General features: G+C 45.4%; 1 protein-coding gene and 1 pseudogene across 4 annotated transcripts; one reads left to right on the top strand and one right to left on the bottom strand.

Moving 5' to 3' along the window:
• Positions 1–14,637: 14,637 nt before the first annotated feature.
• PJA1 (praja ring finger ubiquitin ligase 1) lies at positions 14,638–21,634 on the bottom strand. Of its 3 annotated transcripts, XM_081124868.1 has the most exons (3): positions 21,463–21,561; positions 19,259–19,453; positions 14,644–18,694 (listed from the first exon to the last, which is right to left on the bottom strand). In XM_081124868.1, the coding sequence occupies exons 2-3, from the start codon at positions 19,438–19,440 to the stop codon at positions 17,647–17,649; spliced, it is 1,230 nt and encodes a 409-aa protein (XP_080980994.1). In that variant the 5' UTR covers positions 19,441–19,453; positions 21,463–21,561; the 3' UTR covers positions 14,644–17,646. The 3 variants fall into 3 exon arrangements, with proteins under 3 accessions (XP_080980992.1, XP_080980994.1, XP_080980993.1); XM_081124866.1 differs by having other exon boundaries at positions 14,638–19,453; positions 21,463–21,634; XM_081124867.1 differs by lacking the exon at positions 21,463–21,561 and having other exon boundaries at positions 19,259–19,472.
• A 3,945-nt stretch (positions 21,635–25,579) lies between these two features.
• LOC308550980 (large ribosomal subunit protein eL15 pseudogene) lies at positions 25,580–26,143 on the top strand (annotated as a pseudogene). The gene has a single exon. The product of its transcript is annotated as a large ribosomal subunit protein eL15 pseudogene (transcript).
• Positions 26,144–27,459: the final 1,316 nt, after the last annotated feature.

Below are 27,459 nucleotides of genomic sequence, written 5' to 3'. Positions count from 1 at the left end.
TCCCAAAGGTCCACAGAGCAAGGTATGTCTTCCCCACACACCACACCTCGCACATATCCCCACTCTGCCTACCCCCTGGAAAATGGGTAAGGGGGATCTGATGACTGGCACCCCTGGGTCCTTAAATGAGAAGCATGTTTGTATATAGCCAGATGAAATCCATCCTTACTACCATCCCCTTCATCCCACCACGTCTGTGAATGCTTCTCAGAAGTTCCTGCCCTGGCCTCTGCACCAAGCTGGCTTCTCCCAACCTTCCCACCCCTGGATCCCTGAGAGGTGGGGGCTGAGGCAGCTGCCACATTCAGCGTGGCAGAGCCCCTAGCTCAGTACAAATCAGAAACACATTGGAGGCAGGCAGGCCGGCAAAAGCAGACAGGCCAGGGCTGGGGCCCATTAAGGCCGGAGCCCTGCCGCACTGTTTGCTGTCTGAGCACAAGGTTTCAGGTCTGCCTCCTGATTGTTTGTTTGTCTCAAAGATAAGAAAGGCTGAGAAGGCAGCTGACAAGGACCATGGGGGGTGGGGAGGGGTGAAGGGAGGTCCTGACTCTCACTGGTTCTCCGCCTCCTGGAACTCATGGAGTGCAGGAGAAGCAAGCTGCCTCATTTCCCTACCCCCACCTCCAAATTCCAAACAGATGTGCAGTCAGATTCTTCCTCTCCTTGGTTGGGGGAAACAAAAGAAATTAAAAATGGGGCCCTAGAGACACAACTTTCAGGAGAACCCTAATATAAAGAAGAGATGAAAAGGAGACACAGGAAGGACTTCCGAGGTACAGGTGAGATGGGAGAGGTTGGGGGTAGCAGCTTGCCCCTTCCCCTAAAGACAAGTTCATAAAGATTCCTATTTGGGGTTAGGGAGTTGTTGGGGGGAGTGGGTATGCATGGAAGGATGATTGCTCTGGGAGGTCCCACTGAGTCTCCAATGTAAAGGATTCAAAGATGTCTTCAAACATGAAGAGAATCTATGTATCTTGATTCAGTGAGTCCTGACTTAATCAGAGCTGCATTAGAGATCCTGGAGCACAACTCTCACTCAGAGACAGAGATTCTGAGGCCCAGAGATGGAAAGGCGTTGCTCAAGGCCATGCAGCAGATCAGACTCTGGAATAAGTGGAAAATTGGAGGCCTCCACCTCTCCATCCAATGCTCATTTCATTTCTCAATGCCTCCCTTTCTTGGTGTTCTGATTTTGTAGGCAAGCAGATTCCCTGCCCCTCTCAGTCTGTCTTGCCCCAGCTCAAACCTAGGGTCTAGGCATAGTCTTTCCTGGGATCTTTGTGACGTCTGAAAACTCTCTCTAGATTTGCTTGAAAATCATGGCCCCCTATGAGGAAGTTTCTACTAATGCCCTCTCCCCTCCCCGCAAACAGCCTCAAACACCCACAATTGGTTGTGGGCAGTATGGTCAAATGGTGAGTACCTAGGCTTAGGTGACCTGGCCAGTGGCCTTGTTTCTGGCAACACAGCTTCCAGCCTGCCACTAACTAGGCCTTCCCCAGGAGTTTCATTTTCAGCCCTGTTATGGTCTCCCCCGCCCCTTCCCTCCCTTCAGATCTGCCTACCTCCTTGCCAAGTCTCCTCTAGCTCTCATCTCCATCCATGCCCACCAGAGATGAGGCTAAGGCTCTCTCTGAATGCCCTCTGGGTTCCTGGCAGAGCTTCACTGGCAATGTTCCTCCAGAACACATACATGCATACACACGCACAGATATTTTGTGTGTGCACACACATCCCAATTCCAGAAGCATCTGGTGATGGTTGCTCTGTTACTTGGGCCTAAGGAACTGACAAAGCCTCACTTTAAGAATCCCAGCCTGGCAGGAACCGATGGCACATTGTCCATTCAAAGCCCTTGCCCTATGGGGCTTTGAAACCCCTGACTGTGTTGGTGTCCATGCCAATGCTGCCAAGGATCAATGTTAAAGAACAGGTTTGGGGCCCGGCCGGGCATGGCTCAGAGGTTGAGCATCGGCCTAGGATCCAGGCGATCGGGGTTCGATTCCCGGTCAGGGCACATGCCAGGGTTGCGGGCTAGGCAGCCGATCAATGACTCTCTCATCATTGATGTTTCTATCTCTCTCCCCCTCCTTTCCTTTCTCTGAAATCAATAAAGATATGTTAAAAAAAAAAAAAAAAAAAGAGCAGGTTTGGGGAGATGGTGGCCAAAGAGACAACATTTTCTTTCAGTGTACGTGCTTTCTCTCTTTCCCTCTCTCCCTCTCTCCCCGCCCCTCAATCTCTCAACCTCTTTCCCTCAATCTCTCAACCCCTCTCTCTCAACCTCTCTTTCTCAATTTCTCAACCTCTCTCTCTCAACCTCTCTTTCAACCTTTCTCTCAATCTCTCAAACTCTCCCCCTCTCTCTCCCTCCCCATCTCTTTTCTTTCTTACAGTAAATTCCAAACAGATGGGCAAGTGTTCTCTCCCACTTCTGAAGTTGAGGGGGAATATCAGCCACAGGGGAACCAGAAATCACTCGTTTCCTCAGACTGGATCATCCTAGCCTCACTGGGTCTCCTGTTCCAATGTCTTACGCCTCACACTGGATTAGGCCAGACATTAAAAAGTATTTCCTACATCCTTTTGTTCCAAGTCTACTATTGACACTGGTGCTTTTCTCTCTGCAGGGCCTCAGACATAGCAGGGTGGAGGAGGAGGGAGGGGAGCAGGACACACTTTCTAAGATTCAGCTATCAGCAGAGCCAGACCCAGGCTGCAACTCCATTATCAGGGGGAAGGAGAGCTCCATTCCTGGGCATGACTGAGAATATCAGTGGAGTGTTGTGTATGCCTATACAAGCTCTCTAAGCCTAGAGACAAGCACAGGCAGAAACAGCAGCATTTTGAGCAGTCGAGTGCTGCTTCTTGCTTTGCAGCAAGGTGGGCCTTGTTATCTGAGCTAGAGATAGAGGGATTTATATGTCTCCATGTGATTTTCCCTTGCAGAGCTGAGGCCCAGAATCCCTGTGCATGGCAGGGCTGGGACAAAGCTTCTCACGTCTAGGGATGGTCCTAGAAAGAGCAGTGGGAGCAGAGTTGGACCAAGCTGCTTGGTTTCCTGGGCCTGCAGTCTCTTATGCCCACAGCTGTAGCCATAGAGCCACCACTCTGGGCCCTAGGGTTGACCTCCAACCTCAGCTGAAGCTTTTACCCAGGCTCCTGGTGGGGGATCAACATCATCTGCCACTGGTCTCACACCAGCTTGTGCCTCTGCCTTGTACCCTAGATCCAACAGTTAGTCCCTAACCCATCAGCCTGGGCCCATCCTAGGACTGCAAAAGGATGCCGTAAGAGAGCTTGCTTCTCTGACAAGTAATGATAATAATGAAACTAGCACCTTTTGAGTAGACAGTATGTGCCAGACACTGTTGCAAGAGCTTTACATTTATCCTAAGACTTAGGAACTCTTAGCATTACTCTCATTTTACAGATGAGGAACCTGAGGCACAGAGAGGTTAAGAAACTTCTCCAAAGTCACACAGCAAGTGGCAGAACTGGGATTCAGCCCACTATAGAGATCAGGCTCCCAAATATATAATCACTGCCTTCCAGGGCAGCTGCTCTCTCCCCATCCTCCCAGTCTTCCTAGGATTACAGTAAAGCCTCCAAATCCCATACCCTGTGGCTTTGCCTCCATGACCTGCCTATCAGAGTCTCCTTACCAGATACTACCTACATGCTTGATTCCCACCCCGCCTCCAACCCTGGGGTTTCTGGCCTCCTTGCTTTCCATCTGTTAGAACTCTCCTTCTTTACCTTCCCTGCCCTGTCAAGACTTCTCTTTGGAACTGACAACACAGTAATTTCTGCTGGAGATTTAGCACAGTTATGACCAATAGAAATACAATGCAAGCCACATATAGAATTTTCTAGTAGCTACATTCAGAAAGTAAAAGAAAAGGTAAAATTAATTTTAATAATACATTTCATTTCACTCACATAGTATCATTTCCACATGTAATCAATATCAGAATTATTAATGAGATATTTTACTTTCTTTTTATCACATTCAGTCTTCTAAGACCAGTACGTATTTTACACTTCCAGTACATCTAAGTTCCAACACTTCCATATTGAGCAGCACAGATCCAGAAGCAGAGTGTGGGCCTGGAGGAAGCCCAGAAACAGAGGACAACTAAGATAAGCAGCTAGTGGGGTAGGTACGCTATGTGGAGACCAGGGAAGAATACTGACTCAGAGGTTTAGAGACCTGGTCTACTCTTGGTGCTGATGCTAAGTCACTGGCAATCTTGGGTAAACCCTTCACCTTCTCTGGATGTTACAATGAGGGGGTTGGCCTAAAGACCCTTCTGCCTTGAACTTCCTACTCCTACACTCCTTCTTGTCTCTCCTGCACACCTGTGGTACTAGTTATCAATGGAAACCAAATCCAGACAGTAATGAGCACCCTATCTCCAGTACCTAAAACTGTGGCCTCTACTGCCTCTTCTGGAAATATTCCTGGTTAAATGGAGCTGGGCACTTCATTCCTCATGACCAGTGGATGCTGGGACTGTCACAGACAGACTCCTAAACCTATGCAAATCAAGTCAGGCTATCTTTCCAATAACAAAAGTTTGAGCAGAAGTTAGCCCGGTGGTGTCCCAAGCAGTTGGTTCTCACCTTTTTAGAGAACCTGGCTGGCTAAGTACATCTCAGTCTTCAGTCATGCATACCACTCCCTGGTGTTCTATGTATCCAATACTAACCAAAAAGGTTTGGATACGAGCTTGACTTTCTAGAGGTTAAACCATGGGGACAGGGGGAATAGGTACATTGAATATGCTTTACCAACTACACTCACCCTTGGGAATTCTGCAACCCACCAACTGCACACCCTTGCCTCCTGGCCCAGCTCAGAGTCACGGCCTAAACTGAATTCCTACAGCCTTTAAAGGAGGGATTTTACCAGGGCTCTGAGCCTGAGATTTGACAAGACAAAGAAGTTTCCAAGTAATATGGGCTAGTTATAATACAATTGGAACAAGTTTGGCCTATTAAAATGATTCTTCTAAAGAAAATATAGCCTGTTTAAAGTCATCATTGCATTCAAATGACCTTATCACCAAGGTCACAAGTCTATAGAATTAAAATAAGCATTCTACTTCTAGTTTATGAAATGATTTTTCTTTGGTGATTCAAGACTTTATGAGGATGCAATGGTCCAACATATGTGTCTATAGGAACAAAGCCTTGTAAATAGGTACCAGAACACAGAAAACAGGACATTTTGTTAGGACATTACCCAAGAGCATTGTTTCAGACTTGGTCTCAGCGACTCGCTATGGGAGATGTAAGCAAGTTTCTTCCCTTCTCTGAGCCTCTGCACCTCATCTGTAAGGGACTAAGCAGAGCCCGCCCTACCGGGCCCTGCTGTACCCCAGAGCTGTTGTTAGAGAGAGCCTGATGCCATAACTAACAGGTGGGAACGGACTTTGTAGGCTTCCAAGTGTTGAGCACATGTGAAGGCTTATTTTCCCATCCAAAGGAGAACCGGGGTACAAGTGTGGAAATTCTTGTGTTCTCTGGATATCTCCGACATTTTAGTGTCAATGGGGAGACTCAGGAAATGTTTCATCTACTATAGTCTAGGGGTTGCTCAGGCACTGGGAAGCAATTGGAGCCCAGGAGGGGTGAGAGGCATCCCTGAGTCAGAGGTGAGGCAGAAAGAGGTGAAGGAGGTAAAGATCTTGAATAGGATCTTGAATTATTAACAAAAATTTTAAAGCATGTAGTGTCTATGGCAGTGTACCTTTTGAGAAAACATTTGCTTGGGTAAATATTAATCTTCATAACAGCTCTGGAAAATAAGAACTATTATTATCTCCATCTTACTGCTGAGGAAGCTGAGGCCCAGAAAGGGTAAGTTATTTATCCAAAGTCACACAGCTAGTAAATGGCTGAGCCAGGATTTGAATCCTAGGCTGTCTGGTAAGAAAGCTATTCTCTGGTCACACCATGCTGCTCCTGACCCCAGGAGGACTGTTGGTGGAGCACATAATAATGTTAACAGTCTATGTCCTTTACGTATATTCACCCATTGTATAGAAGAGAACACTAAGGCACAAAGAAGTTAAGTTACTTATCTAAGGCCACCCCACTTCTGGAATATGAACCTGGCATCTGATTGTAGAGCCTGTCACCACTTCCCCATGCAGGCCATGTTCTCCAGGTGTTGGCTTTAAGGAGTCACCGCCTATATAGGGTACCAACCAGGACTTCCTCTGTAGGCCAAATCCAGCGCTCCTTCCCCAGGCGCCTCAAACCACCATGCTCACCTCTTAAGAAAGCCGGGCCAAGTAGAAGCAAGCTCAGCCTGACAGAAGCAAGATGGGATAGTGGAAAGAATGTGGCCTCTTGCATCAGATAAACCTGAGTTGAAATCTTGGCTTTAGAAATTACTTTGTGACCTTGAACAACTCACCAAACTTCTCGGGATGTCAGTGTCCTACCGCTGAGGGCTGTTGTGAGAAGTAAGTGAAATAGCTGTGCAAAAACGTGAATTATATACTCTAAAGTGCTCTTGAAGGTTACTTGTAATTGTTGTTCTATGGGACTTAGTTCCTCTGCCCAGGCTGTGCCAAAGCAGCGACTAGAAGCGGGCTTTAGAAATGCTAATGCCCTGCTGAGTGACAGGCCACAGACAATAGAGGAGGGCTCAGTGAATGGGGCAGCCAAGCCTTGGAGCCTGGCTCCCCACGTGGGAGCCGAGTGGGGGAAGGGTAGCAGGGGGGCAGGAGGTTCCCAGCTGAGGGGATCCGAGACTCTGCTAATTGGAAGGGGCTGGAGCTGCGGGAGCAGGAAGGGGGCGGGGACTACCTGAGGTCCCCGCTGCTGGGGGCGGGGCTTCCAGGAGGAGACTTACTGGAGCCTTGGGCTTGGGGCCAGAGGTCACAGGCCTACTGGACACGCAGAGATAAAGGGTGAGGGAGTTGGGAAAAGATGCCCAGGACCTAGGCTGGCTGGGGGTGGGGACGGAGCAGGATGTTCTGGGTTGGGCAACTCTAGGTAGGGAAGATGTGGTAACTAGTTTCTAAACCCAGCTCAAATCCTGACCTTCTTGGGTTGACCTGGGAATCAGTCTCCCAGGTGTGTGTGTGTGTCTGTGTCTGTGTGTGTGTGTGTGTGTGTGTGTGTGTGTGTGTGTGTGAGGGGGGGGAGGGAGAGAGATTGGCGGCGGAGGGAAGGCAGGAGCTGGGTCCTTAACCTTCTCCTCCTCGCCCTCCTCCTCCCCCTCCTCCTCCCCTCCATCTCTTCCCCCTTTTCCTCTCCCCACAGCCCTCTCCCTTTGCCCTCCCCTCCCCCTGCCTCATGAAGGCTGTTTTTGTTCCTCCTCCTGGCCTAGCCCACGAGGTGTGCAAACAGGAAGGACCTCTCCCTGGGCTGTGAGTAAGGAGGGAAAAATGAGGTGTTGAAAAGATGACAAGTCGCCCTGTCAGAGCTCACCTTGGCAGGGAGCAGGCAGCAGGGGCCGGTGAGTGGTGGGAGGGGGTCTACCCTGGAAGCCAGCCTATGTGTGCCCAGAGCCAGGCAAGCTGATCTTCAACAAGCAGGCACTGTGTGTACGTTTGTTTGGTTTAGAAAAGCACCCCCCCCATTTCCACCATCAAAGTTCCCTTCCTTTCCTTCCCAGTAGGAAGAGTAAAGGCCACTGGGCCAGTGGTTTAGAGTATGATTGAAGGGGGTGGGGGCGACGGAGGGGGCTGGGCAGGAGGCTCAAATCACTTTTCTAAGTTCCAAGCCTTGTGTCCTACAGCTTCCTGGACATCCCCCTTCATGTCTCAAAAACACCTGAAACTCGACACCTTAAACTGAATTCATCAATGCCTCTCTCCCACCCCTGCATTCCATCCCTGCTATAGGGTTCCTATCTCAGTAAATGACCTCATCATCCAGTCACCCGAAAGTCCAAATCTTGGGATTCATCCAAGACTTCTTCATATCCCCAATTGGATCAGTCTCTAATCTGGTCAGTTCTCTTTCTTATCTCTCCAATCTGTCTCTTCTCTCCCTCCCCATGGCTGACACACTATTTTAGTTTCATTCATTCACTCATTTAACAATGATTTATTAAGCACATACCATATGCCAGGCACACTGAGCTGTGAATAAATAGGATCTGGCTCCTGCTCCTGAGGAGTTTTGTGTCAGATGTGGCTGGGCTTGCTACAGTGGGGTGGGGCTGACTAAAACTTCCCTCCAGAGCATAATGGATAAAAACAGTGATTCTGGAGCCAGCCCATCTAAGTTTGGATTCTGGTTCTACCATTTATTGCTGTGTGGCCTTGGGAAAATCACTTAATCTCTCTGTGCTTTGGTTTTCTTACAGGGAAAATGGGGGTTGATTATAGCACCTACCTCATAGAGCTACATAGGACTGAATATGTCCAATATTTTAAAGTGCAAGCTCAGAGTTCTATTAGCATTGTTAATTTTATTATTTAAGTAAAGTGAAACAAGGCCTGATGATAGACTGAGTTATAGGAGCCCAGAGGGAGGCCTGCCTGGGAGGCAATGGATTGAATCTCAAGGATCTGGCAGAAGGTGCTTGCAACGGCCCGTCAAGAAGCCAGTATGGGAAATCCAAGAGAGCCCATGATTAGCTTGAGCAAGTCATTTCCCTTTCTGAACCTAGGTTGCTTAAGGATGGCGTTTAACAAGTATTGAGAGCTTAATAGGCATGAGTACTTTAACTGCTCCTCTCAAAGAGAGTTACTATTATTTAACTCCTATTTTACAGGTGAGACAACTGAGGCGCAGAGAGGTTAAGACACTTTCCCAAGGTAACAGAGCAAGTGATATGCAGAGCTGGGACCTGAAAGCAGGTATCTTTGAGACTAGTGATCAAAGCACCTTCCTTGTAGAGCTATTGTGAAAATTGCACAATACACTTCCAGAAATGTTTGGTAGCAGGCTGGCCTGCTGTCCAGGGTGGACTGTCTCCAGACTGTGGGCTCCAGCTGCAGGCTGAGGCCACAGAGGCTGAGCCAGCAAGAGAAAGCCTGGGCCTCAGTCATATAACTGGACCTGAGCAGTGCCAGAGTGTCAGGGACAGGTTAGAACCCAAGGTCAGAAACAGGACTCAAGCCCGGCCGGCGTGGCTCAGCGGTTGAGCATCAACCTATGATCCAGGAGATTGGGGTTTGATTCTCGGTCAGGGCACATGCCTGGGTTGCGGGCTTGATCCCCACTGGGGGGCATGTAGGAGGCAGTGAATCAGCGACTCTCTCATCATTGATGTTTTTGTCTCTCTCTCCCTCTCCCTTCCTCTCTCTGAAATCAGTAAAAGACATATTTAAAAAAAATGAAAAAAGAAACAGGACTCAAGGTTAAGCCTGACTAGAGGCCCCAGGGACTCAAAACCCTAAGACTGCATGAGGTCAGAGACCAATCTTAGTCACTTCTGGATTCTCCAGTGCTCCACAAAAGGAAGCAATTAATAAATATAGGAAGGAAATGCCACTTCTAGAGTGTCCCCTACGTACTGCCACTGCACTAGCCCCTTGTGTCATCTTCACAGCATTCCCATGAGGTTATCATCCCCGTTTTACTGAGGAGGAAACTGAGGCCCATTCAAGACCCAGAGCTAATAAGTAGTCAAGTGGCTCTCTGAATACAGAGAAGAGAAAAATAATAATAAAGATCCCCTCCCATCCATGGCAGAGAAGGAAGAGACATTTTAACACTCCAGTTACACATTCCTCTGGTGATGGCGGGCCTCACCATTTCTACCTCAGGCTGCCCACCTACAACCCATGAACCAGCTGTACCTCTGCAGAACCCACACTAGCTCAGGATGTGGGGTCCATCAAGTCCATCAGAACATGTGTATGTTCTAGGCTTTGGCTGACAACCCAGGACTGGGGTCACAGAGGCCCCCACCCCTCACTGGCCTGACCCTGGTACCCTGGGACTCCTCCACTTAGGAAAAAAGTGACTAGGAGGAACTTCTGACCCCCCACAGACCTAGCTAGGCTCCAGGGCAGCCACTCTCCTAGCTGGGAGGATTCTGGGCAAGTCTTGGGCTTTTCTTTTCCTAGTGCCCAGCGGGTGAAGGAGGAGTTAATGTGGCAGCCATGTCTAATCAGGAGGCCAGTGACACAGAAGCTCCTTCATCTAGGCCTGAGGAGGGCTGGGGCAGACACAGAGCCCATCCAGCCGGGACAGCCCACATTCCTCAGTGGGCCTGGAGGGGTGGGCATACTCCACAGGAAGCCAAGCCCTTCACCAAGAGGGGTTCAGCTGCCATCTGTGCACAGTGATGAGCAAAGAACCTCGGCCCAGCAGAGTCAATTGCAAAGAAAAAAGTAGCAAACATTTTGCTTCCTCCTCCTCCCCCTCTTGCCGCACTCCACTTCCAAAGGGAATGTTGGACTCCCTGCTAAGTATTTTTCTCCAGACCTGGACAGGCATCCCGAGTCAGCCTCACTGAGTTACTGAAGAGAAAAACGATATGTGTGGAGGGGGTCTTTCCACCAGGGACTAGTGGGTTTTTTTCTGAGCCCTGCATGCCTATTGCTCCAGCCCAGAGAAAAGAGCCAGGAGAAATGGGAACAACCAACAACCACCATCTCCTGATGCATATATAGCAGATTTTGTCCATCCATTATTTAATTTGCTCAGTTCAACTACCCTATGACATAGGGGTTCTTTTGTCCCATTTTATAAATAAGCAAACCAAGGCTGGAAAGAGGGCATGTGCGTTGCTCACACTCACAGTTAATTAGCATGAAAACTGTTTTGATGGCAGGTCTTTCCAATAGCCCTACTGACTAGGACTAGGGGGCTGCCAAGGCCCACCTGGCCTCCCTCAGGAAGTACCGGCCTTCAGAGACTTGAGTCAGTGTTCCAGTAACAGTCCAATTTTATTTTTACTTTTTCTCCCTGATCACCTGCCTGTGGAAGAGAATTTGAGAAATGCCCTCAAAACTGAAAGAAAATTAAAATTACCTCTAACCCCCTACTGACAGAGAAGCACTGTTAGCTTACATGATGGGAGATTTCCTGATGATCTCTGTTTTGCACATATACAATCTGGAAGTGTCTTTCACATACCTGAGATGGTAGTGGACCTGCTCTGGGGACTGGGCCACTCTTCAGTCCCCACCCCATGTCCTCATGAGGCCAGCTAGACTGTGCTTCCTCTTCTCCCTATCGGGCCTGCTTGGGCCAGTTTCTGGTTCCCAAGGGGTCATGCACATATGCCATACTGTCATACTATTTCATACACCCCCCACCCCACCTTTGTTCATTCAGTCCCCTTTGCCTGAGGTCTCTGCCCTCCTTCCTCCCTCCCTCATTTCTCTCTCTCTCTCCCCACCCTCCCATGTCTACACATGGTTTAAAAAAATCAAATTAACAAAAAACTCCAAAGGGACAAATGCATATAGTTAAAAGTGAGGCTCCTTCTCAACCCTGACCTCAGTGCCTGTTTCTTGTGTATCTTTCCAGAAACATTCTAGGGACAGGCAGTATCTGTGTGTATGTACGTCTTGCAAACATGCATGGTAACTGTGCCCACTATTCTGTGCCTCACTTGTGTAACTTCTTGGTTTCTGGATACTCTTGCACTGCAATAGCTGTGGATCTGCAGCATGCTGGCTGAGGGCTATCTAGTGAAGCATCTGATGGCTGTGCCATCATTTATGTAACCAGGCCCCAGTGATGGACATTGAAATGCTTTCCAGTCTCATCTCTTGCTACTATAAACAATGCAACAGTCAATATCCTTGTACAAACAACCTTGTACTTCTGCTCAGGTAGGAAAAATTCTAGTGGAATTGCTGGTTCACAGTGTGTGGATTTTAAATGTTAATGTATTTCACTAACAGGCCCTTCCAATAAACCAATTGACACTCCCACTGATAGATAGCTTTTCAAAAGGCCCAGCCTACCCTCTCTCCCTCCCTTTCTTTACCTAGCTAATGCGTACTCATGCTTTTCAAGTGGCCTCACCCAGGATGCCTCCAGCCACCAGCTCCCTTCCCAGCATGGCCAGGCAGGATATTTGCTCCCAGGTCAACATGTGTTTGCCTCCATGTAATACTGTCCACAGAAGGCTGCAGTCCTCTCTTTATAGGCCTGCTTCACACACTAGACTATGAGATCTTTAATAAAAGCACTAAGCTTTATTCATCTCTTGCAGGCCCCCATCCAACACACCACAGGCAGATCCATAAATACAAAAGTATGACAAAAGTAGGTTTACAGGCATGAGTATTCGAAACAGTTTACTCTTGTATTATTCTTTATTAATTATTGTATTATTTATTTGTATTATAACTGTAAAGCTACTTTTGCTCACCCCTGTATTTGTTGAACTAGTCGGCTCTGATCCCCAGCTCCAAGTGCACAGTGGGCAGCAATGCATTTGTTGAATGCAAGCCTGATCTGGGCTGAGCAGTGCTTTGGGTTTGGTTCCCCTGGGTCCCTGGAGATTTGTCTTCAGGAGTTTGTTGCTCTGTCCCTACCTTCCTTCAGGCTGGCTCCAGGCCCTGCTTCAGCTGTCTTCTGATTCTATAAGCACTTACTGTCTCCTAGTCCCCAGCTCCTGTGGAAGAACCCACCCGTACCCCCGATCCCATGTCTAGTTTCTCCCCTTCTTCCAACACAAAGGCCTAGTGCCTCTTGTCTGGGTGCCCCCAGGCTGATCTTGCCTGATCTGTCAGCATGCTTCTGGGAGGCTGGCATCCTGTGCCACTGGTGACCAGAGCACTCAAAGGGGGTCTGGCTGGAGCCAATCTGGGCTCTTCTGCTGAGGACCAGACCCCTACCCACTCCTGACAGCACTGGAGCTGGGATGGGTGCAGAGAAGACACCCCTGCTGCCTGCCCCTGCCAAGCACACATAATCTTGCTCTCTCTTCAGAACTGCCACTCTCTCTCTGAGCCTCCTTATTATTCACCTTCTGTGGCTGATGGGTGGATCCAGTGACATCACTGAGTGTGAAGGAGTCTGGGGAAATATCTCAACGGAAAGGGTGATGAGGCCTAACATTTGACTGCCCTCTTTGAGATAGGAAATTCTGGGGGGAGGGAATAGGATGGGAGGCACCCAGGGGTCAGCCGAAACCTACAGTTATGTGCTTAGCTGCAAAGTCCTTCTACAGAAGCAAATGTCAAGGCAGGCTAAAAATGTTGCTCAGTGGTTCCAGAACCTGTCTTGCTTCATGCTAGGCCTCATCAAAGGCTGGGGCCAGATGGCAGATGGACAAGCACTCCATCAGCTTCATGTTTGTTAGAGGTTCAATTCAGGCCAAAGAGGTATGTTGAGGCTGGTTGCCATATATTCCTCAACCTTCAAGATGAGCACCATTTCCTAGCCACAGGCTCTGGACCTGAGAACAGCCTCTGAACCACTGCAGACTCAGCAGGACAAATAGAAAAGGGAACAGAGGGTGATAGGAGGGGACAAGTAGGGGTGCCAGGGCCTGCAAATACTGGGGGTGGGAGTGGGGCTAAGGTTAGATCCAATGAACCTGGTTGGGCCAAGAATCCATGACTCCTCCTGGGCTCTCTGAATACAACCCCTGCTCTGAACCTACCCTAGCAGAGGAACTCTCATCCTGCTAGCAAGTGTTGCTGAATACTTGAGCAAAGCACTGGGTGCAAGAACTATGGAAATGACTCATAGCTCCTGACTTCAGGGACCACAGAGATGGGACCCAGAGAGAGAAGGAGCTAGGGCTATTAGAAAATACTGTTTTCAGGAGCTTGCTTGTGAACAGGACTCGATGGGTAGAACTGACAAGGCTAGAAAGAACATTTCAGGTCAGAGGTCCAGAAACAAACATAGAAGGATCTAGCAGGAACAGAGGGCTAAGACAAAGTAGTGTCTTTGATCCAAGAAGGGCCTTATGACAGTTCAGTTGTAGTGCCAGTTGGAGGGACCACCTCAGGAAGCTGGGGTGCTCTCTTGCAAGACATAGTGGTTTATGCTACAAATCAGTGACCAAAATGTGAGGCTATTTATATAACAGCCACAAACCAAGTAGTATGGTGGGTGGCACCTTCAATGAACCCACCGAATAACTAATCTCAAAAATGACTGCTTTGAGCCTGGCCGGGAGTGGTTCAGTGGTTGAGCATTGACCTAGGATCCTGGAGATCGCAATTTGATTCTTGGTCAGGGCTCTATCCCCAGTCAGGGGTGTGCAGGAGGCAGCCGATCAGTAATGACTCTCTCATCATTCATGTTTCTATCTCTCTCTCTCCTTCTCCATTCCTCTCTCTGAAATCAATACAGATATATTTTTTTAAAAAGAAGAAAAAAAAAGACAGCTTTGAAAAAGAAAAAAAGAGAGAACTCATGGACATGGACAACTGTGTGGTGATTGCAGGGGGGGAGGTGGAAGAGGGCATAGAGGGGATACATGGTGATGGAAAAATTAAATTTAAAAAAGATTAAAAAAAAAAAATGACTGCTTCATGTGTAGCAGCCCCCATGGCCTGCTGTTACAGAACCATGGCTCCAGGTGCCAATAAAGGGTCCACTGCATTGTAAACAGAAATTGCTTGACCCTTGGCCATTTGGGATATCTCATATGAGTAGGAAAATGCATAAAAGTGGCCTATGGTATTGGCAAGCATGTCATTTGGAGTTCTTTATTACAAACAACAGAAACCAACTCTAGTTAGTTCAAGCAGTTTTATTGGAAAGCTTTGAGGGGGTGGGGCTTGGGGAATTTTCTGGGAGGCTGAAGAATCAGAAACTGGCAGGAACAAGGGAATTGGGCAGCCAAGGACACAGCCATATCCTGCACAGGAGCTACTGGCCACCAGCACCCTCAGCTTGAGCCACATTGTCATCACCACAGCAGCACAGGAGCAAACACTTGGTGATCCTGGCTCCTCTGACTTCCTCCCTCCAGACTTAAATTTCTAAACACTAGTGTCTGATGCTCTTAGCTGAAGTCCCAAGTCCTGGCTGCTCAGGGCCTGGAGCCCAGGTCTGGTTCCTTGGAAAGGGGGGGTAAGAGAAAGAGAGAGAGAGAGCACCAGAGGGCTTGCGCCTCACCTCCAGCAGGGCCCTCTACAGTGATAGGTGTCTCCAACACCAGCAAGGGGATGCAGCAGGCGCTGGGGAGGAGTCCCCTTCCCTAGATTGACTAACTTGGAATCAAAGGGAAATTAGGGCTCCTGTGATGCAAGGGAGTGGAATGACTACCAGGATCTCTGGGTGCTCCTAACCTACCTCCTGGCATGGTACCTGTCAGGGTACAGCAAAGGTTAATATTAGGCAAACCACCATAACCCCGCCCAACAAGGGCCTCTAAGTTCACACACTGTGGAGTTTCATGACAGCTGAGGTGCTGGCAGAAGGCCAAGGTGGAACATAGAATGTCTGCGGGGGACGAAGTTATAAATACCAGCTTGACCAGGTGCAGAAAAGAAGGACTGTGCTTCTACCTATGTTTCCATACTTGCAATGAGAGAATAATAATATTTTTTTAATTGGAAAAGTTTTGATTTTACTTATTTTGTTAATATTCATGAAAATACACTGACACTGTAAAAAAGTCAAGTAAATTAATTATAATTTTTAAATTATTTTGGGTAAAAAAAATCAAAAACCCTCTTCCTCACTCTTTTCCCCCAACCCCCTGTCCCTCCCCAAAGGTAAACACTGCCATTAGTTAAATATGTAGCCTCTAGATACTTCTTTGCATTTTCATATATAGTTTGGTTTTGTAACTTTTTATTTTACATAAAGACTACATATTGCTCTACAATATGCTTTTTTAACTTAACATTATGTCTTGGAGATCTCTCCATACCAGTCAGTATACACAGTTTTTAACTGCTGCATAGTATTAACCCACACTACCAAAGTAACGAAGTCAGGATGAAGGGCAGGCCCCACTTTAGATTTTGAAAGATAGCCATTCACACCAACAGCAGGAGTGTTCCCATTTCTTCTCTTCCTAGCCCAAACTAGATATTATCACAAAGAAAAACCATTGCTTTCTGATGGACACAATGTTTCATTGTTGTGTTAATTTCCATGTCACTGGTTGCCAGTGAGGTTGAACATTAACAATATCCAGGCTGCTGGAGCTGAAAACAGCTCTCAGAAACTGGGAGGAGGATACATGAGTGCACTTTGGAAAGTAGTTTGGCAACATCTAGTTTGGATAAAGATGCTCAGACCCTAAGACCCAAAAATTTTACCTCCAACCCTAAGACCCAGAAATTTCACCTTCATATACTTACCCCTAGAGAAACTAACACAGAGACATCTGTTAGTATATTCACTGCCACAAAATACTGGGAAGAACCTAAATGTCCACCGATAGGAGTGGATAAATAAACTGTGGTAATTCATACAACTGAATATTTAGTATACAGCAGTTAAAATGCATGAACTAGATCAACATGTATGAAAATGGCTAAATCTCAAGCACAATGTTGAGTGAAAAAATCAAGTTGCAAAACAATACACACATTCTATTAATTATGTCCATTTAAAAACAGAAACACTCTATATCAGAGATATATATAGATATAGATATACACCTATATACACACACATATATACATATGTACACATATACATATACACACATATGCCTAAAACCAGACAAGTAAACACACCATTTCCTGGGTAGTGCTTACCTCTGTGGAGGAAGGTAAATATGATGGGTGAGGAACTTCACTTGTACCTGAAAAATTCTCTTTACTGGAGAGAGAGAGAACTGAAGACAATATGGCCAGATGCTAATGCCTGTTCACTGTGTAAGTGGGTGCCTCAGCACTGATCTGGCATACATTTTTCTATCCCTTTTGTGTCACTGTGTTAACGTATATAATCCACATACAGCTTCATATTTTTTACCCATTCCCTTTGGGAGTTTCGTTTTCTAAAAGCGGATTTTAACTCCACTCCTACACTCAGTTTGGCTTTACTCCTACCATTCTTCTGTCATTTTACCATGCTTTCTCATTTCTTTCCTTCCCATAGCATAGACTGACAGAGTATTCGCTATGCAGCCTTTGTCCCATAGTTGTTTGATAAACATACTTTATTCCTACTTTTACAAATAATTACCCTTAATTTTGCTGTTGTCAGAGTCAGCATGTCCAGTGAAATTAGTTTTTCTACTATTCGGAACACCAAAAGCCCTATTTTGATGCAAATGCAAGGGATCTATTAAAAAGTCACTTAGTATTATTGTTTTAGCCAAAACCAAACAATTCCACTGTAGCATGTAAAACCAAAAGAATAACTTTAATAAGTTTTACTGGCACTGCAATTACAGGAACATTAACCTATAACATGCAACAGAAATGGTGATACCTTTTGGACATGTTTAACAGATAAGCTAGATGTTATAATTAACAGCAACATATTCTACTAAAGAAACAAATGCAACTGATTTCAATATTCAGGTCAGAAAATGTATGTTCTTATTGCAATCTCAAGTAGCATTTAGAAAGTTTTCCCTTTCTAACCTCTAAAACACAGTATGATTTTTAATGCAATCGTACACAACTGTTTCACATTGGAAATGATCACAAGAAATCATCCTGGTGTAGTAGATTAGTGGACTGGTTTCATTTCAATTGTTAATTTTAAGAGGGCTCCTGCAGTATTGTGGATTTCAGATGGGGAAAACTGGCAGACCAGAAGGAAAAAGCCTTGGTCTTAGAGTGGGGGAGGGAACATGCAGCGGCACACAGGGCAGGTGCCGGACTTCTGAAGCCAGATGGACACACACGGCTTGTGGAAATAGTGGTGGCATGGCAGCTCAGTTGCCACCTCCCCCTTCACATATTCACTGCAACATATGGGGCAACACATTTCTTGCCCCACTGTGCTGTGGTCTTCAGTGACCAGGATCTCGGGAAGACTGTCGATGCTCTCCTTGCTCGCTGGTGGATTGGCCACCTCCACATCCACAGCTAGAGACTCCAAGTGTGCAAGGGCCGTTTCCATCGCCTGGGCCAGACGTTCTTCAAGTGCCATGTACGTGAGGAACTGAGGATCCACGTAGGAAATGGCTTCGGCAACTCCCAACCCATCTGCAAATCCATCAAAGAGGCTCCAATCCACTTCTAGGTCTTCACTCACACTGGAGTCATCTTCGAGATTGTTGTTGCCATCCAGCATGAAGACCCCAGGCTGCAGAAACTCCTGACCGGAATCATTATCCCCCTCACTGCTGCTCTCATTTTCATTGTATTGGAGCCAAGGAACTTCTTCTGGCAATGCTCGCTCCACATCCTGAAGAGATGGTCTTCGAACTTCAAGTTCATCACTGCAATTACTGCCAGTGATGGCACTAGCACTAGGGCTGGCATGGGCGTTGGCATTCACTCTGGCATTCACTCTGGCTGGCTCAGGTCCATGCTCTTCTTTCCCTGGCAGAGTCTCCCAGCTTTCGCCACTGGATGACAGGTTTTTCTCCCAACCTTGAAATCTCCCATGCAAAGCAGCAGTCCACTCTTTGTCACTGTCAGAGTCTTCATCGCAGTATTTGTTATCATCACTGAATGTCCAGAAGTCATGGTCAGCCATGGTCCATCGCCGTCTTAGCACCTTTTCTGGCTTCATTTGGTCATTCCTGGCTTCCCCCTTGTCCTCAGGGTACTTCGGCTCAGAGTAGCCACTTGAACTCTCACCTCTGCCTCTCCTTGCCAGGCTGCCGGAGCGGCATTCACCAGTGCTGGCAGTGTCCCTCCACCTGGAAGTACTGTGTGGCATATCGTCATCATCATCAGTATCAAAAAATATTTTTGGTTTCACGCAGTTTGGACTGGCCAGATTCCTGATTTTGGGCCTCACAACCGGTTCCTCTGCACCCTTAGGGATGTTTTCCCCACCACCACAAATACTCACAGGAGCCCTGCTGGGACATGCAGGTAAATTCTGTTCCTGTCTCTCCCTCTCCAGGCCTTCGCCTTTTGTAGCCACCTTGCTATCAGCAGAAGTCTGAGGAGCCACGCTCTTTTGCTTCAGGAACTCAACTCTGCTAACAGAGCCTCTGGCTGCAGGGGCTGGGTCTAGCTTGTCAAGCTCCTTTCTCACATCATGGTTAAAACTAGAGAACTGGGGGGACAACCCAACCAAAGACCTCACCTCTTTCTCTGGGTCATACAGCTTATCATCTTTAAACTTGCCAGTTTTCCCTCTCACTGGCACTCGCTCCACAGGCCCAGCCCCCTCCTCCTCGCTATCATTTGCCCGGAAAGAGTCAATATGTCCATAAGCCATTCCTCTTCTGCTACCCAGACCCCTGTACTCTCTTGGCGGGTACCTGGAGTAGTCTTCATTATCAACATTCAGGATGGTTCCCAAACTCTCACTGCCATCCCAGCGACGATGACTGGTGGAAAATGGTGATCGGCTCCTCTTGGTGGTTTGACTGGGGACTGATCTGTGCATTGGGACTTCAGATGCCGTCTTTCTCTGGCTGGAAATCCTTTCCTGCTGGCTCATGGATGGCCTGAAACTGACATAAGCATGCCTTTTTCCATACCTGTATGCCATCTCCTGCCTGTATGGGACTGATACCCTCCTGCTGGCTTGGGCCATAGAGGCTTGCTAGATTTCCAACCCATTGCTCTGACTTAGGGTTTCCAATAAAGCTGGGGATTGAGTGGAAAGGCTCCTGCTCCCTGCACACACTTTGGAGATGGGAAGGTCAAATCAGTTCAGAGTAAAGGAGGAGGGAGAGTTCTTTCTGCTTCAGCAGGCAGGTAACAAAAAGAGTAAGGGGCCTTTAAAATTAGTTTCACTTTCTTCTAAAGCCTGGAGTAGCATTCCAGTGACTGTCAGGTGTAGACTTGGAACACATTTTTAATGTTGGCAAAATGATTACAAAACTGGGTTTGTAGGAAAGCCAGACTTAGGGGAGAATCTGACAGAAAATGAGGGGTGACTGGATGCTGGGTAGATGGGTGAAGTACTGTGGAATTGTGCCAATGTGCGAAGAGGAAAGACTGCTGAAGGTTTTTTATGAAGTGTCTGCGTTTCTCTGAGTCCTGCACACATACAGGAGAATTGCAAATTGGAATAGGGTGGAAAATATAGATCACTGTGTGTGCACTTAGTTCATACATGTCTGTCAGAAGGAGAGGAGAAGGGAAATCAGCAGTCATGCAATGGAACGATGCCTATGTTTGTAGGGGGGAGGTGCAGGTGACAGTGGCATTGGAAAAAAATGTGTCACATGGAATAAGACCCATTCTGGATGTGGGTATAAAAATTATAGGTGTGGGTAGGTGGGGTGGCTTCAGAGGAGAGGAGCATGTGTAAGTATGAGAGAAACAGAATGTACATGTGTGATTATACGTATGACAAGACATGTGGGTTTGTGTCTGTAGCAGGCAAGGAAGGGTATGGTGGCACTGGACAGGTGTGTCTATGAGTGTGTGTGTGTTTGTCAAAATGGAAAGCAACAGTGAAGAAATGTTAGTATCCCTGGAAGAGGATTTCTGTGTGAGTATGTGCACCACAGGGACCAACAAAGGACAGCTATCTGTGCACATACATAGCACACAGGAGCAGGGAGCATTTGGGAGGGGTGTGTGAAGGCATGTGTGGGGTGCATTTGTCCATTTGTAGGTAAGGGGCCTATGAAAGGAGCCAGCATTCTGAGGATATCCTTATATATGTATGTGGCCACTCCTGGAGGGTGAGGGTGTATGTGTATGTATGTGTACCTGGGGAAAGGCACTGAAGGGTGTAACATGTCTGAGTGTGTGTCCACGGATGTGTCGGAGAGGGGCCGCGCAGGAACCTTGATTTTGGGGGGGGGCTTCAAAAGAATGTTTCTGTGTGTGTGTGTGTGTGTGTGTGTGTGTGTGTGCGCGCGCGCGCCCGCATGCGCGCGCACATGTATGTATGTACGCGCTTGTGTGTGTCCCTGAGTGCTAGATACACCGGGAGGGGGAGGGGCAGGGGCAAGAGGCGGGGGAGGGGCCCACAATGTCAACAGGAGAGCCCAAAAACATTATCAGCTCAAATAGAAGAACCAAACCAATTGTGGCAGGTAAGGGCGAAAAGAACGAGTGTGGGTATAGTTTTCCCCTGGGAATAATTTGTTTTTCTGTCAAGATATTTACCTAAAAATCTTAACAATTTACCATTCAGCAGCCAACTGCAAAATGGGGACAGAAAGGCCACGGAGTGCTCCGCAAAGGGGCTGAGAAGGAAGGAGAGGCAGGGAGAGGTGGGCGAGTGCTGCGACCACTAGTCCCTCTCAGTGATTAAAGCCACTCGAGTGGGGGGTGGCGCCACAGGAAAGGGGCTGAGGGATAGAGGATGGGCCCCCAAGAAGGCAGACGAGGACACAGGCCTCCCACTGCAGTCAGATCCCGCGAACGCCCCACCCCTTCCCGAGGGGCGAGCCGGAAAATCTGTTAGCTAGAGCTCCTCCAAATCCTCTCCCAGTTACCGGGCCACTCGCCCCACCGCCCTGTCTGGATGAATGCAGAACATCAACAGCCTTTCACTCACCAGTCCGAACACCCGCGCCCTCGGGAGGAGCAGTGCTCTCGGACCTCCTACAGCCAGGACCGCCAAAGCCGCTGCTCCGCGTCAGGCTCGTCCACAGCTAGATAAGAGCGGCGGGCGGCGACTGCGAGGGCGGAAGTGACGGTGGCTACAGCTGGGGCCGCCCCCTTGATGTGGCGGGGGCGGCAGCTGCTCTAGACAAATTGGGGTGGGCCCAAAAGCTTTATTTCATTTTAAATGATTAATTCACCAAGGATACAGAAAATGACAGAAATGTAACCAACAGCCAGCTTTAACAATGTTAACCATTTAGCCATATTTCCTTCTGTTCTATTTGTTGTTGTTTTTTTAAATAAAATGAAATCTGCAAATTCTTTCTGATTAATTCCAATGAGAAAGTAATTATATTAATATATACCCTATGTTACATGTTATGGTTTGTATTGGAAGTATTAAAAATGTGAAAGTATATTTAGAGTTGCAGTAAGTTAATTTTTTTTTTAACCTGCTTGAGGAAAATTGAACTGTTTGCAGTAGAATTTGTTGTTAATCACATAATCAAACTACTCTATCCAAAAGAAATGATCAATCATGAAGCACAACACAGGTTCGTATTCTGGTAATTGCATTACAATTTTAAAACATTATAGCTATGCCTTTTGGGTTGATACAACTTGAACTCTGAACTCCTTTTTTAAAATTGCACTTTACAATGTATCTCTAATAATTGTAACAATAGCAAATAGCTTCACAACAATAGCAAAGTTTTGTTCTGCCTGGAAATAAAATGCATAATAGAACAAGAAATGTTTGGGGTACCAACAGAATAGAAATAAGATGTATGACTTTCAAACCATTAAATAAATAATATGTAGAACAAAGAGAAAAATTCACTTTAACATGAATTTCCAATTTCTTTCATTTTTCCCCCTCCTAATGGACTTGGGTTGTTTCTGTTTTGTGCCATTATAAATGAGGATTTAATAAACATGTTTCCTTGTGACAATATGGAAGAGTTTCTCTTGGGCAGAGCTTTCCAACTAAATAATGAGTATTCTGATATATTGATCCCCTTAGCCTCCTAGGAAGATGGATCTAATTTCACTGCTGCCCTGGAGACTGTTGTCTCTGGCTAAGAGCAGACTGTGTTCATCTTAGTGAGCTGGTATACATATTAGCATTTTAAACACATGCTTTGATATAAAAAAGATTGGGGGAAAAACTTCTCTAGCATATGTACATTGAAATGGAATTTCTGCATCAAAGAGTATGTAGTAGTTATCTATTGCTGCATAACAAATTGCCTTAAAACTTAGCAATTTAAAATTTAAATAAAATAAACACTTTTTATAAGATAGTTTGTGTGAGTCAAGAATCTATGAATGGCTTAGCTGGGTGCTTCTGAATCGCAGTCTCTCATGGGGTTGCACTCAAGCTGTCATCTGGGGCTGCAGTCTCACTTGCAGGCTCAATTGGGGTGGAATGTGCACATCCAAGCACTTTTATGTGGCTGTTGGTAAGCCTCAGAAGATCCACTTCCAAACTCAATCATGTGGTTACTTTCAGGCTTTGATTTCTTGCCATGTGGCTTCATAGGTGAATTTTACCAAACATTCAAATAAGAAATAACATCTACGCTTCTCAAACTGTTCCAAAAAAACTCAAGAGGAGGTAAAACTTATAAGGTCATTTTACAAGCCCAGCATTATTTCAATTCCAAAACCAGATAAAAACTGGTTTTGAAATTAAAACCAGAAAAATATTATAAGCCAATATCCCTGATAAACATAGATGTTAAAATCCTCAACAAAATATTAGCATACTAGGTCCAGCAATACATTAAAAAGATCATACACCATGACCAAGTGGGATTTACTCATGGTATGTAAAGTTGGCACAATATTCTCAAATCAAAAAGTGTGAATCATCACATAAACAAAATGAAGGATAAAAATCATATGATCATATCAATAGATACAGAAAAGGCATTGGACAAAATCCAGCACCCACTTATGAAAAATCCCTCAGCAAAGTGGGAATAGTAAAGGCCATAATAAAGGCCATATATGACAAACCCACAGCTAACATCATACTCAATGGCTAAAAACTAAAACCATTTCCCCAAAGAACAGGAACAAGACACGGATGTCTGCTTTCACCACTGTAATTCAACATAGTACTGGAAGTCCTAGACACAGCGATCAGACAAGAAGAAGAAATAAAAGGCATTCAAATTGGAAAGGAAGATGTAAAACTGTCATTATTTGCACATGACATGATATTGTACATAGAGAACCCTAAAGATTCCACCAAAAAACTACTGCAACTGATAAATGAATTCAGTAAAATAGCAAGATACAAAATAGTCAGAAATTGGTTGCATTTTTACACACCAATAATGAACTATCAGAAAGAGAAACTAAGAAAATAATTCCATTTACAATTGCATCATTATAAATAAAATACCTAGGAATAAATTTAACCAAGGAGGTAAAACTTCTGTACTCTGAAAATTGTAAGACACTAAAGAAAGAAATTGAAGAAAATACAAATAACTGGAAGTATATACTGAGCTCATGGATAGAAAGAGATAACATCATTAATTCTATAGATTCAACACATTTCTTATCAAAATACCAATGGCATTTTTTACAGAACTAGAACAAATACTCCAAAAATTTATATGGAACCACAAAAGACTCTGAATAGCCACAGCAATATTTTGAAAGAACAAAGTTGGAGGAATCATGCTACCTGACATCAAACTATATTACAAGGCCATAGTAATCAAAACAGCATGGTACTGGCACAGGAACAGTCATATAGAACAATGGAACAGAACAGAGAACCCATAAATCAACCCATGCCATTATGGTGAATTAATCTATGACAAAAGAGGCAAGAATATACAATGGAGTATAGACAATCTCTTCAATGAATGTTGGGAAAATTGGACAGATACATGCAAAAAATGAAACTAGAGGGAGCTTTGTACACCATATACAAGAATAAACTCAAAATGGATTAAAAACTTAAAATGTAAGACTCAAAACCATAAAACTCCTAGAAGAAAACAGGCAGTAAAATCTCAGCCATTTCTCTTAGCAAAATATTTTTTGATATATCTCTTTGGGAAGAGAAACCAAAGAAAAAATAAACAAATGGTATTACATTAAACAAAAATGTTTTTGTGCAGCAAAGAAAACCATCAACAAAATGAAAAGACAACCTATCTATTGGAAGACATTCACCAATGCTACATCCAATAAGGGGTTAATATCCAAAATTTATAAAGAAGTCATATAACTCAACATCAAAGAAACAAACAATCCATTTTTAAAAATGGGCAGAGGACCTGAACAAACACTACTCCAAAGAGGACATACAGATGGCCAATAGACATATGAAAAGATGCTCAACATCTTTAATCACCCGGGAAATAAAAATAAAAACCACGAGCTATCAGAAAGGTTACTATCAATAAGTCAACAAGCAACAAGTGTTGGCGAGGATGTGAAGAATAGGAAACCCTTGTGAACTGTTGGTGGGAATGCAGATTGGAGCAGCCACTGGGGAAAGCAGTATGGAGTTTCCTTTAAAAATTAAAAATGGAACTGCTTTATGACCCATGATTCCACTTCTGGTTATATGCCCAAGGAAACCCAAAACACTAATTTGAAAGACTATATGCACTCCTATGTTCATGGCAGCGTTATTTACAATAGCCAAGATATGGAAGCAGCCCAAGTTCCCATCAATAGACAAGTGGATAAAAAAAATGGTGGTACACAAATATAATATTACTTGACCATAAAAAAGAATGAAATCTTACCATTCTGACAGTGTGGATGGACCTAGAAGGTATGCTCAGTGAGATAAGTCAGAAAGAGAAAGACAAATATCATATGATTTCACTATTATGTGGAATCTAAAGAACAAAACAAAAAAATAGAAACAGACTCATAGATAACAGAGAATAGAGTGATGGTTGCCAGAGGGGAGCGGGTTTGGGGGACTGGGTGAAAAAGGTGAAGTAATTGAGACATACAAAATGATAGTTACAAAATAGTTATGGGGATGCAAAGTACAGCATAGGGCCACATCCATCAAGTAAGCCAAGATGGGCGCTTACGAGTGCATCCAGGAGCTATGGAGAAAGACGTCCGATGTAATGCACTTCCTTCTCAGGGTGCACTGCTGACAGTACCACCAGCTCTCTGAGCTCCACAGGGCCCCCTTCCACCTCCCTTCCCCCCTGCCTCACCCGGCCCAATAAAGTGCACAGGCTAGGATACAAGGCCAAACAAGGTCATGTCATATATCAGATTTGTGTGCACTGTGGTTGCCTAAGGTGACCTGAGGGTGCAACCTATGGAAAGCCTGTCTATCATGGTGTTAACCAGCTAAAGTTTGCTAGAAGCCTTCAGTCTTGTTGCCAAGGAGCAAGCCGGACGCCACTGAGTGTCCTGAGTTTTTCCTGGGTTGGTGAAGATTCCACATACAAGTTCTTTGAGGTTATCCTCATTGATCCATTCTATAAGGTTATCAGAAGGAATTCTGACATCCAGTGGATCACCAAGCAGTCCACACACACAAGGACATGAGAGGGCTGACATCTGCAGGCAGTGAGGGCCGTGCAGCTTGGAGAAGGCGCAATACTCTCCAGCTCCATTGTTACCGCTAATATAAGTAATGTTTGTAAAATTCTTACCTAATAAATAATTTAGGACCGTCATGTCCGCTTAAAAGTGTTCATTAATTTGTTAAAACTAGCTATCTGCAGATTGTTTCATGAATGCATTATGAAATTATGAAAGTTAAAGTGCAATAACATTTAAAGACTGTCACATCTCATTTGTCATAAGATAAACGCTTTTGTCTTTGCTTTATTTTGTTAGAGGGTTTTCTATGTCAGTGTTTAAAATGCTGTTTGGTATAATAGGAGTAAAATAAATTATGTGAAAGAGAAGTGCAAAAAATAAATAAAATAAAGTACAGGATAGGGAATATAGTCAATATAATTGTGATAATTATGTATGGTGCCAGGTGGGTACTGGAAATAGGGGGGGTGAACACTTTGTAAAGTATATGATTGTGTAACCACTATTCTGTACACCTGAAACCAGTACAAAACAATTGTGAATGTAAACTCTAATTGAAAAATGAAAAATTAAAAAAGTGAGATGGACAAACCCTAAACAAATTAAAAAGAAAAAAAGAAAATAACACTGCCCGAAAACAACTGGTATGGCTCTAATTTTCAATGGCTGCCTAGTATTTCATGCTGCTGGTGTTCCATAATCTATTCAACCATTGACTACTGATAGATAATTAAGATTTTCAGGGTTTTTTAAATACTATGAACAACACTGCTATACATGTCTTTGTACATATAGGTCCTTAGGTGCCAGGGCCTTCATTTTCATGGAATCACGTTGCAAAAGTAGGATTGCTAGGTCAAATGATGCATATCTTTTTAATTTTAGTAGATGGTACCAAATTCCTGTCTCTAAAGGCTGGAGCACTTCCTATTTCCACCAGCAATGTGTGGCCCTGCACCGTGGTTTACTTGACTGCACCTGAAGCAAAGATTCCTTACCCAGCCTGGGCCAATTGCACTCCTCTCTTAGGGATCTGAAACAAAAGGAGACACGGAGACCAGGAAGATTGGAGTTTACATCAGTTCTGAAAAACAGCCCAATATCTTACTTTTTGCCCAAGTTAGCCAGTTGAATTCTATTGCTTGCAACCAAAAAAACTTCCACACCGTGGTCACAGACTGAGCCCAGCTACATATTTAGCTCTGATCCAGGCCACAGACTCAGTCCTTACTCGAATTGAAGACTAAGGGCCATTCCTGGCCCCAGCCCCTACTAATCCTTGCTTGGCATCTTTCTGACGGGTGCTCCTGACTGCAATGGGGGCCAGGTCAGCCAGTGGATACATTTCAACCAAATGTATCCTGGGACCCAAAGTTAAAGCTTCTTTGTGGTAACTAAT

This window comes from Miniopterus schreibersii (genome assembly GCF_964146895.1).
Source record: "Miniopterus schreibersii genome assembly, chromosome: X".
Classification (NCBI taxonomy): Eukaryota; Metazoa; Chordata; class Mammalia; order Chiroptera; family Miniopteridae; genus Miniopterus; species Miniopterus schreibersii.
The sequence above is the reverse complement of the archived record's forward strand: the minus strand, read 5'-3'. Positions and strand labels throughout refer to the sequence as shown.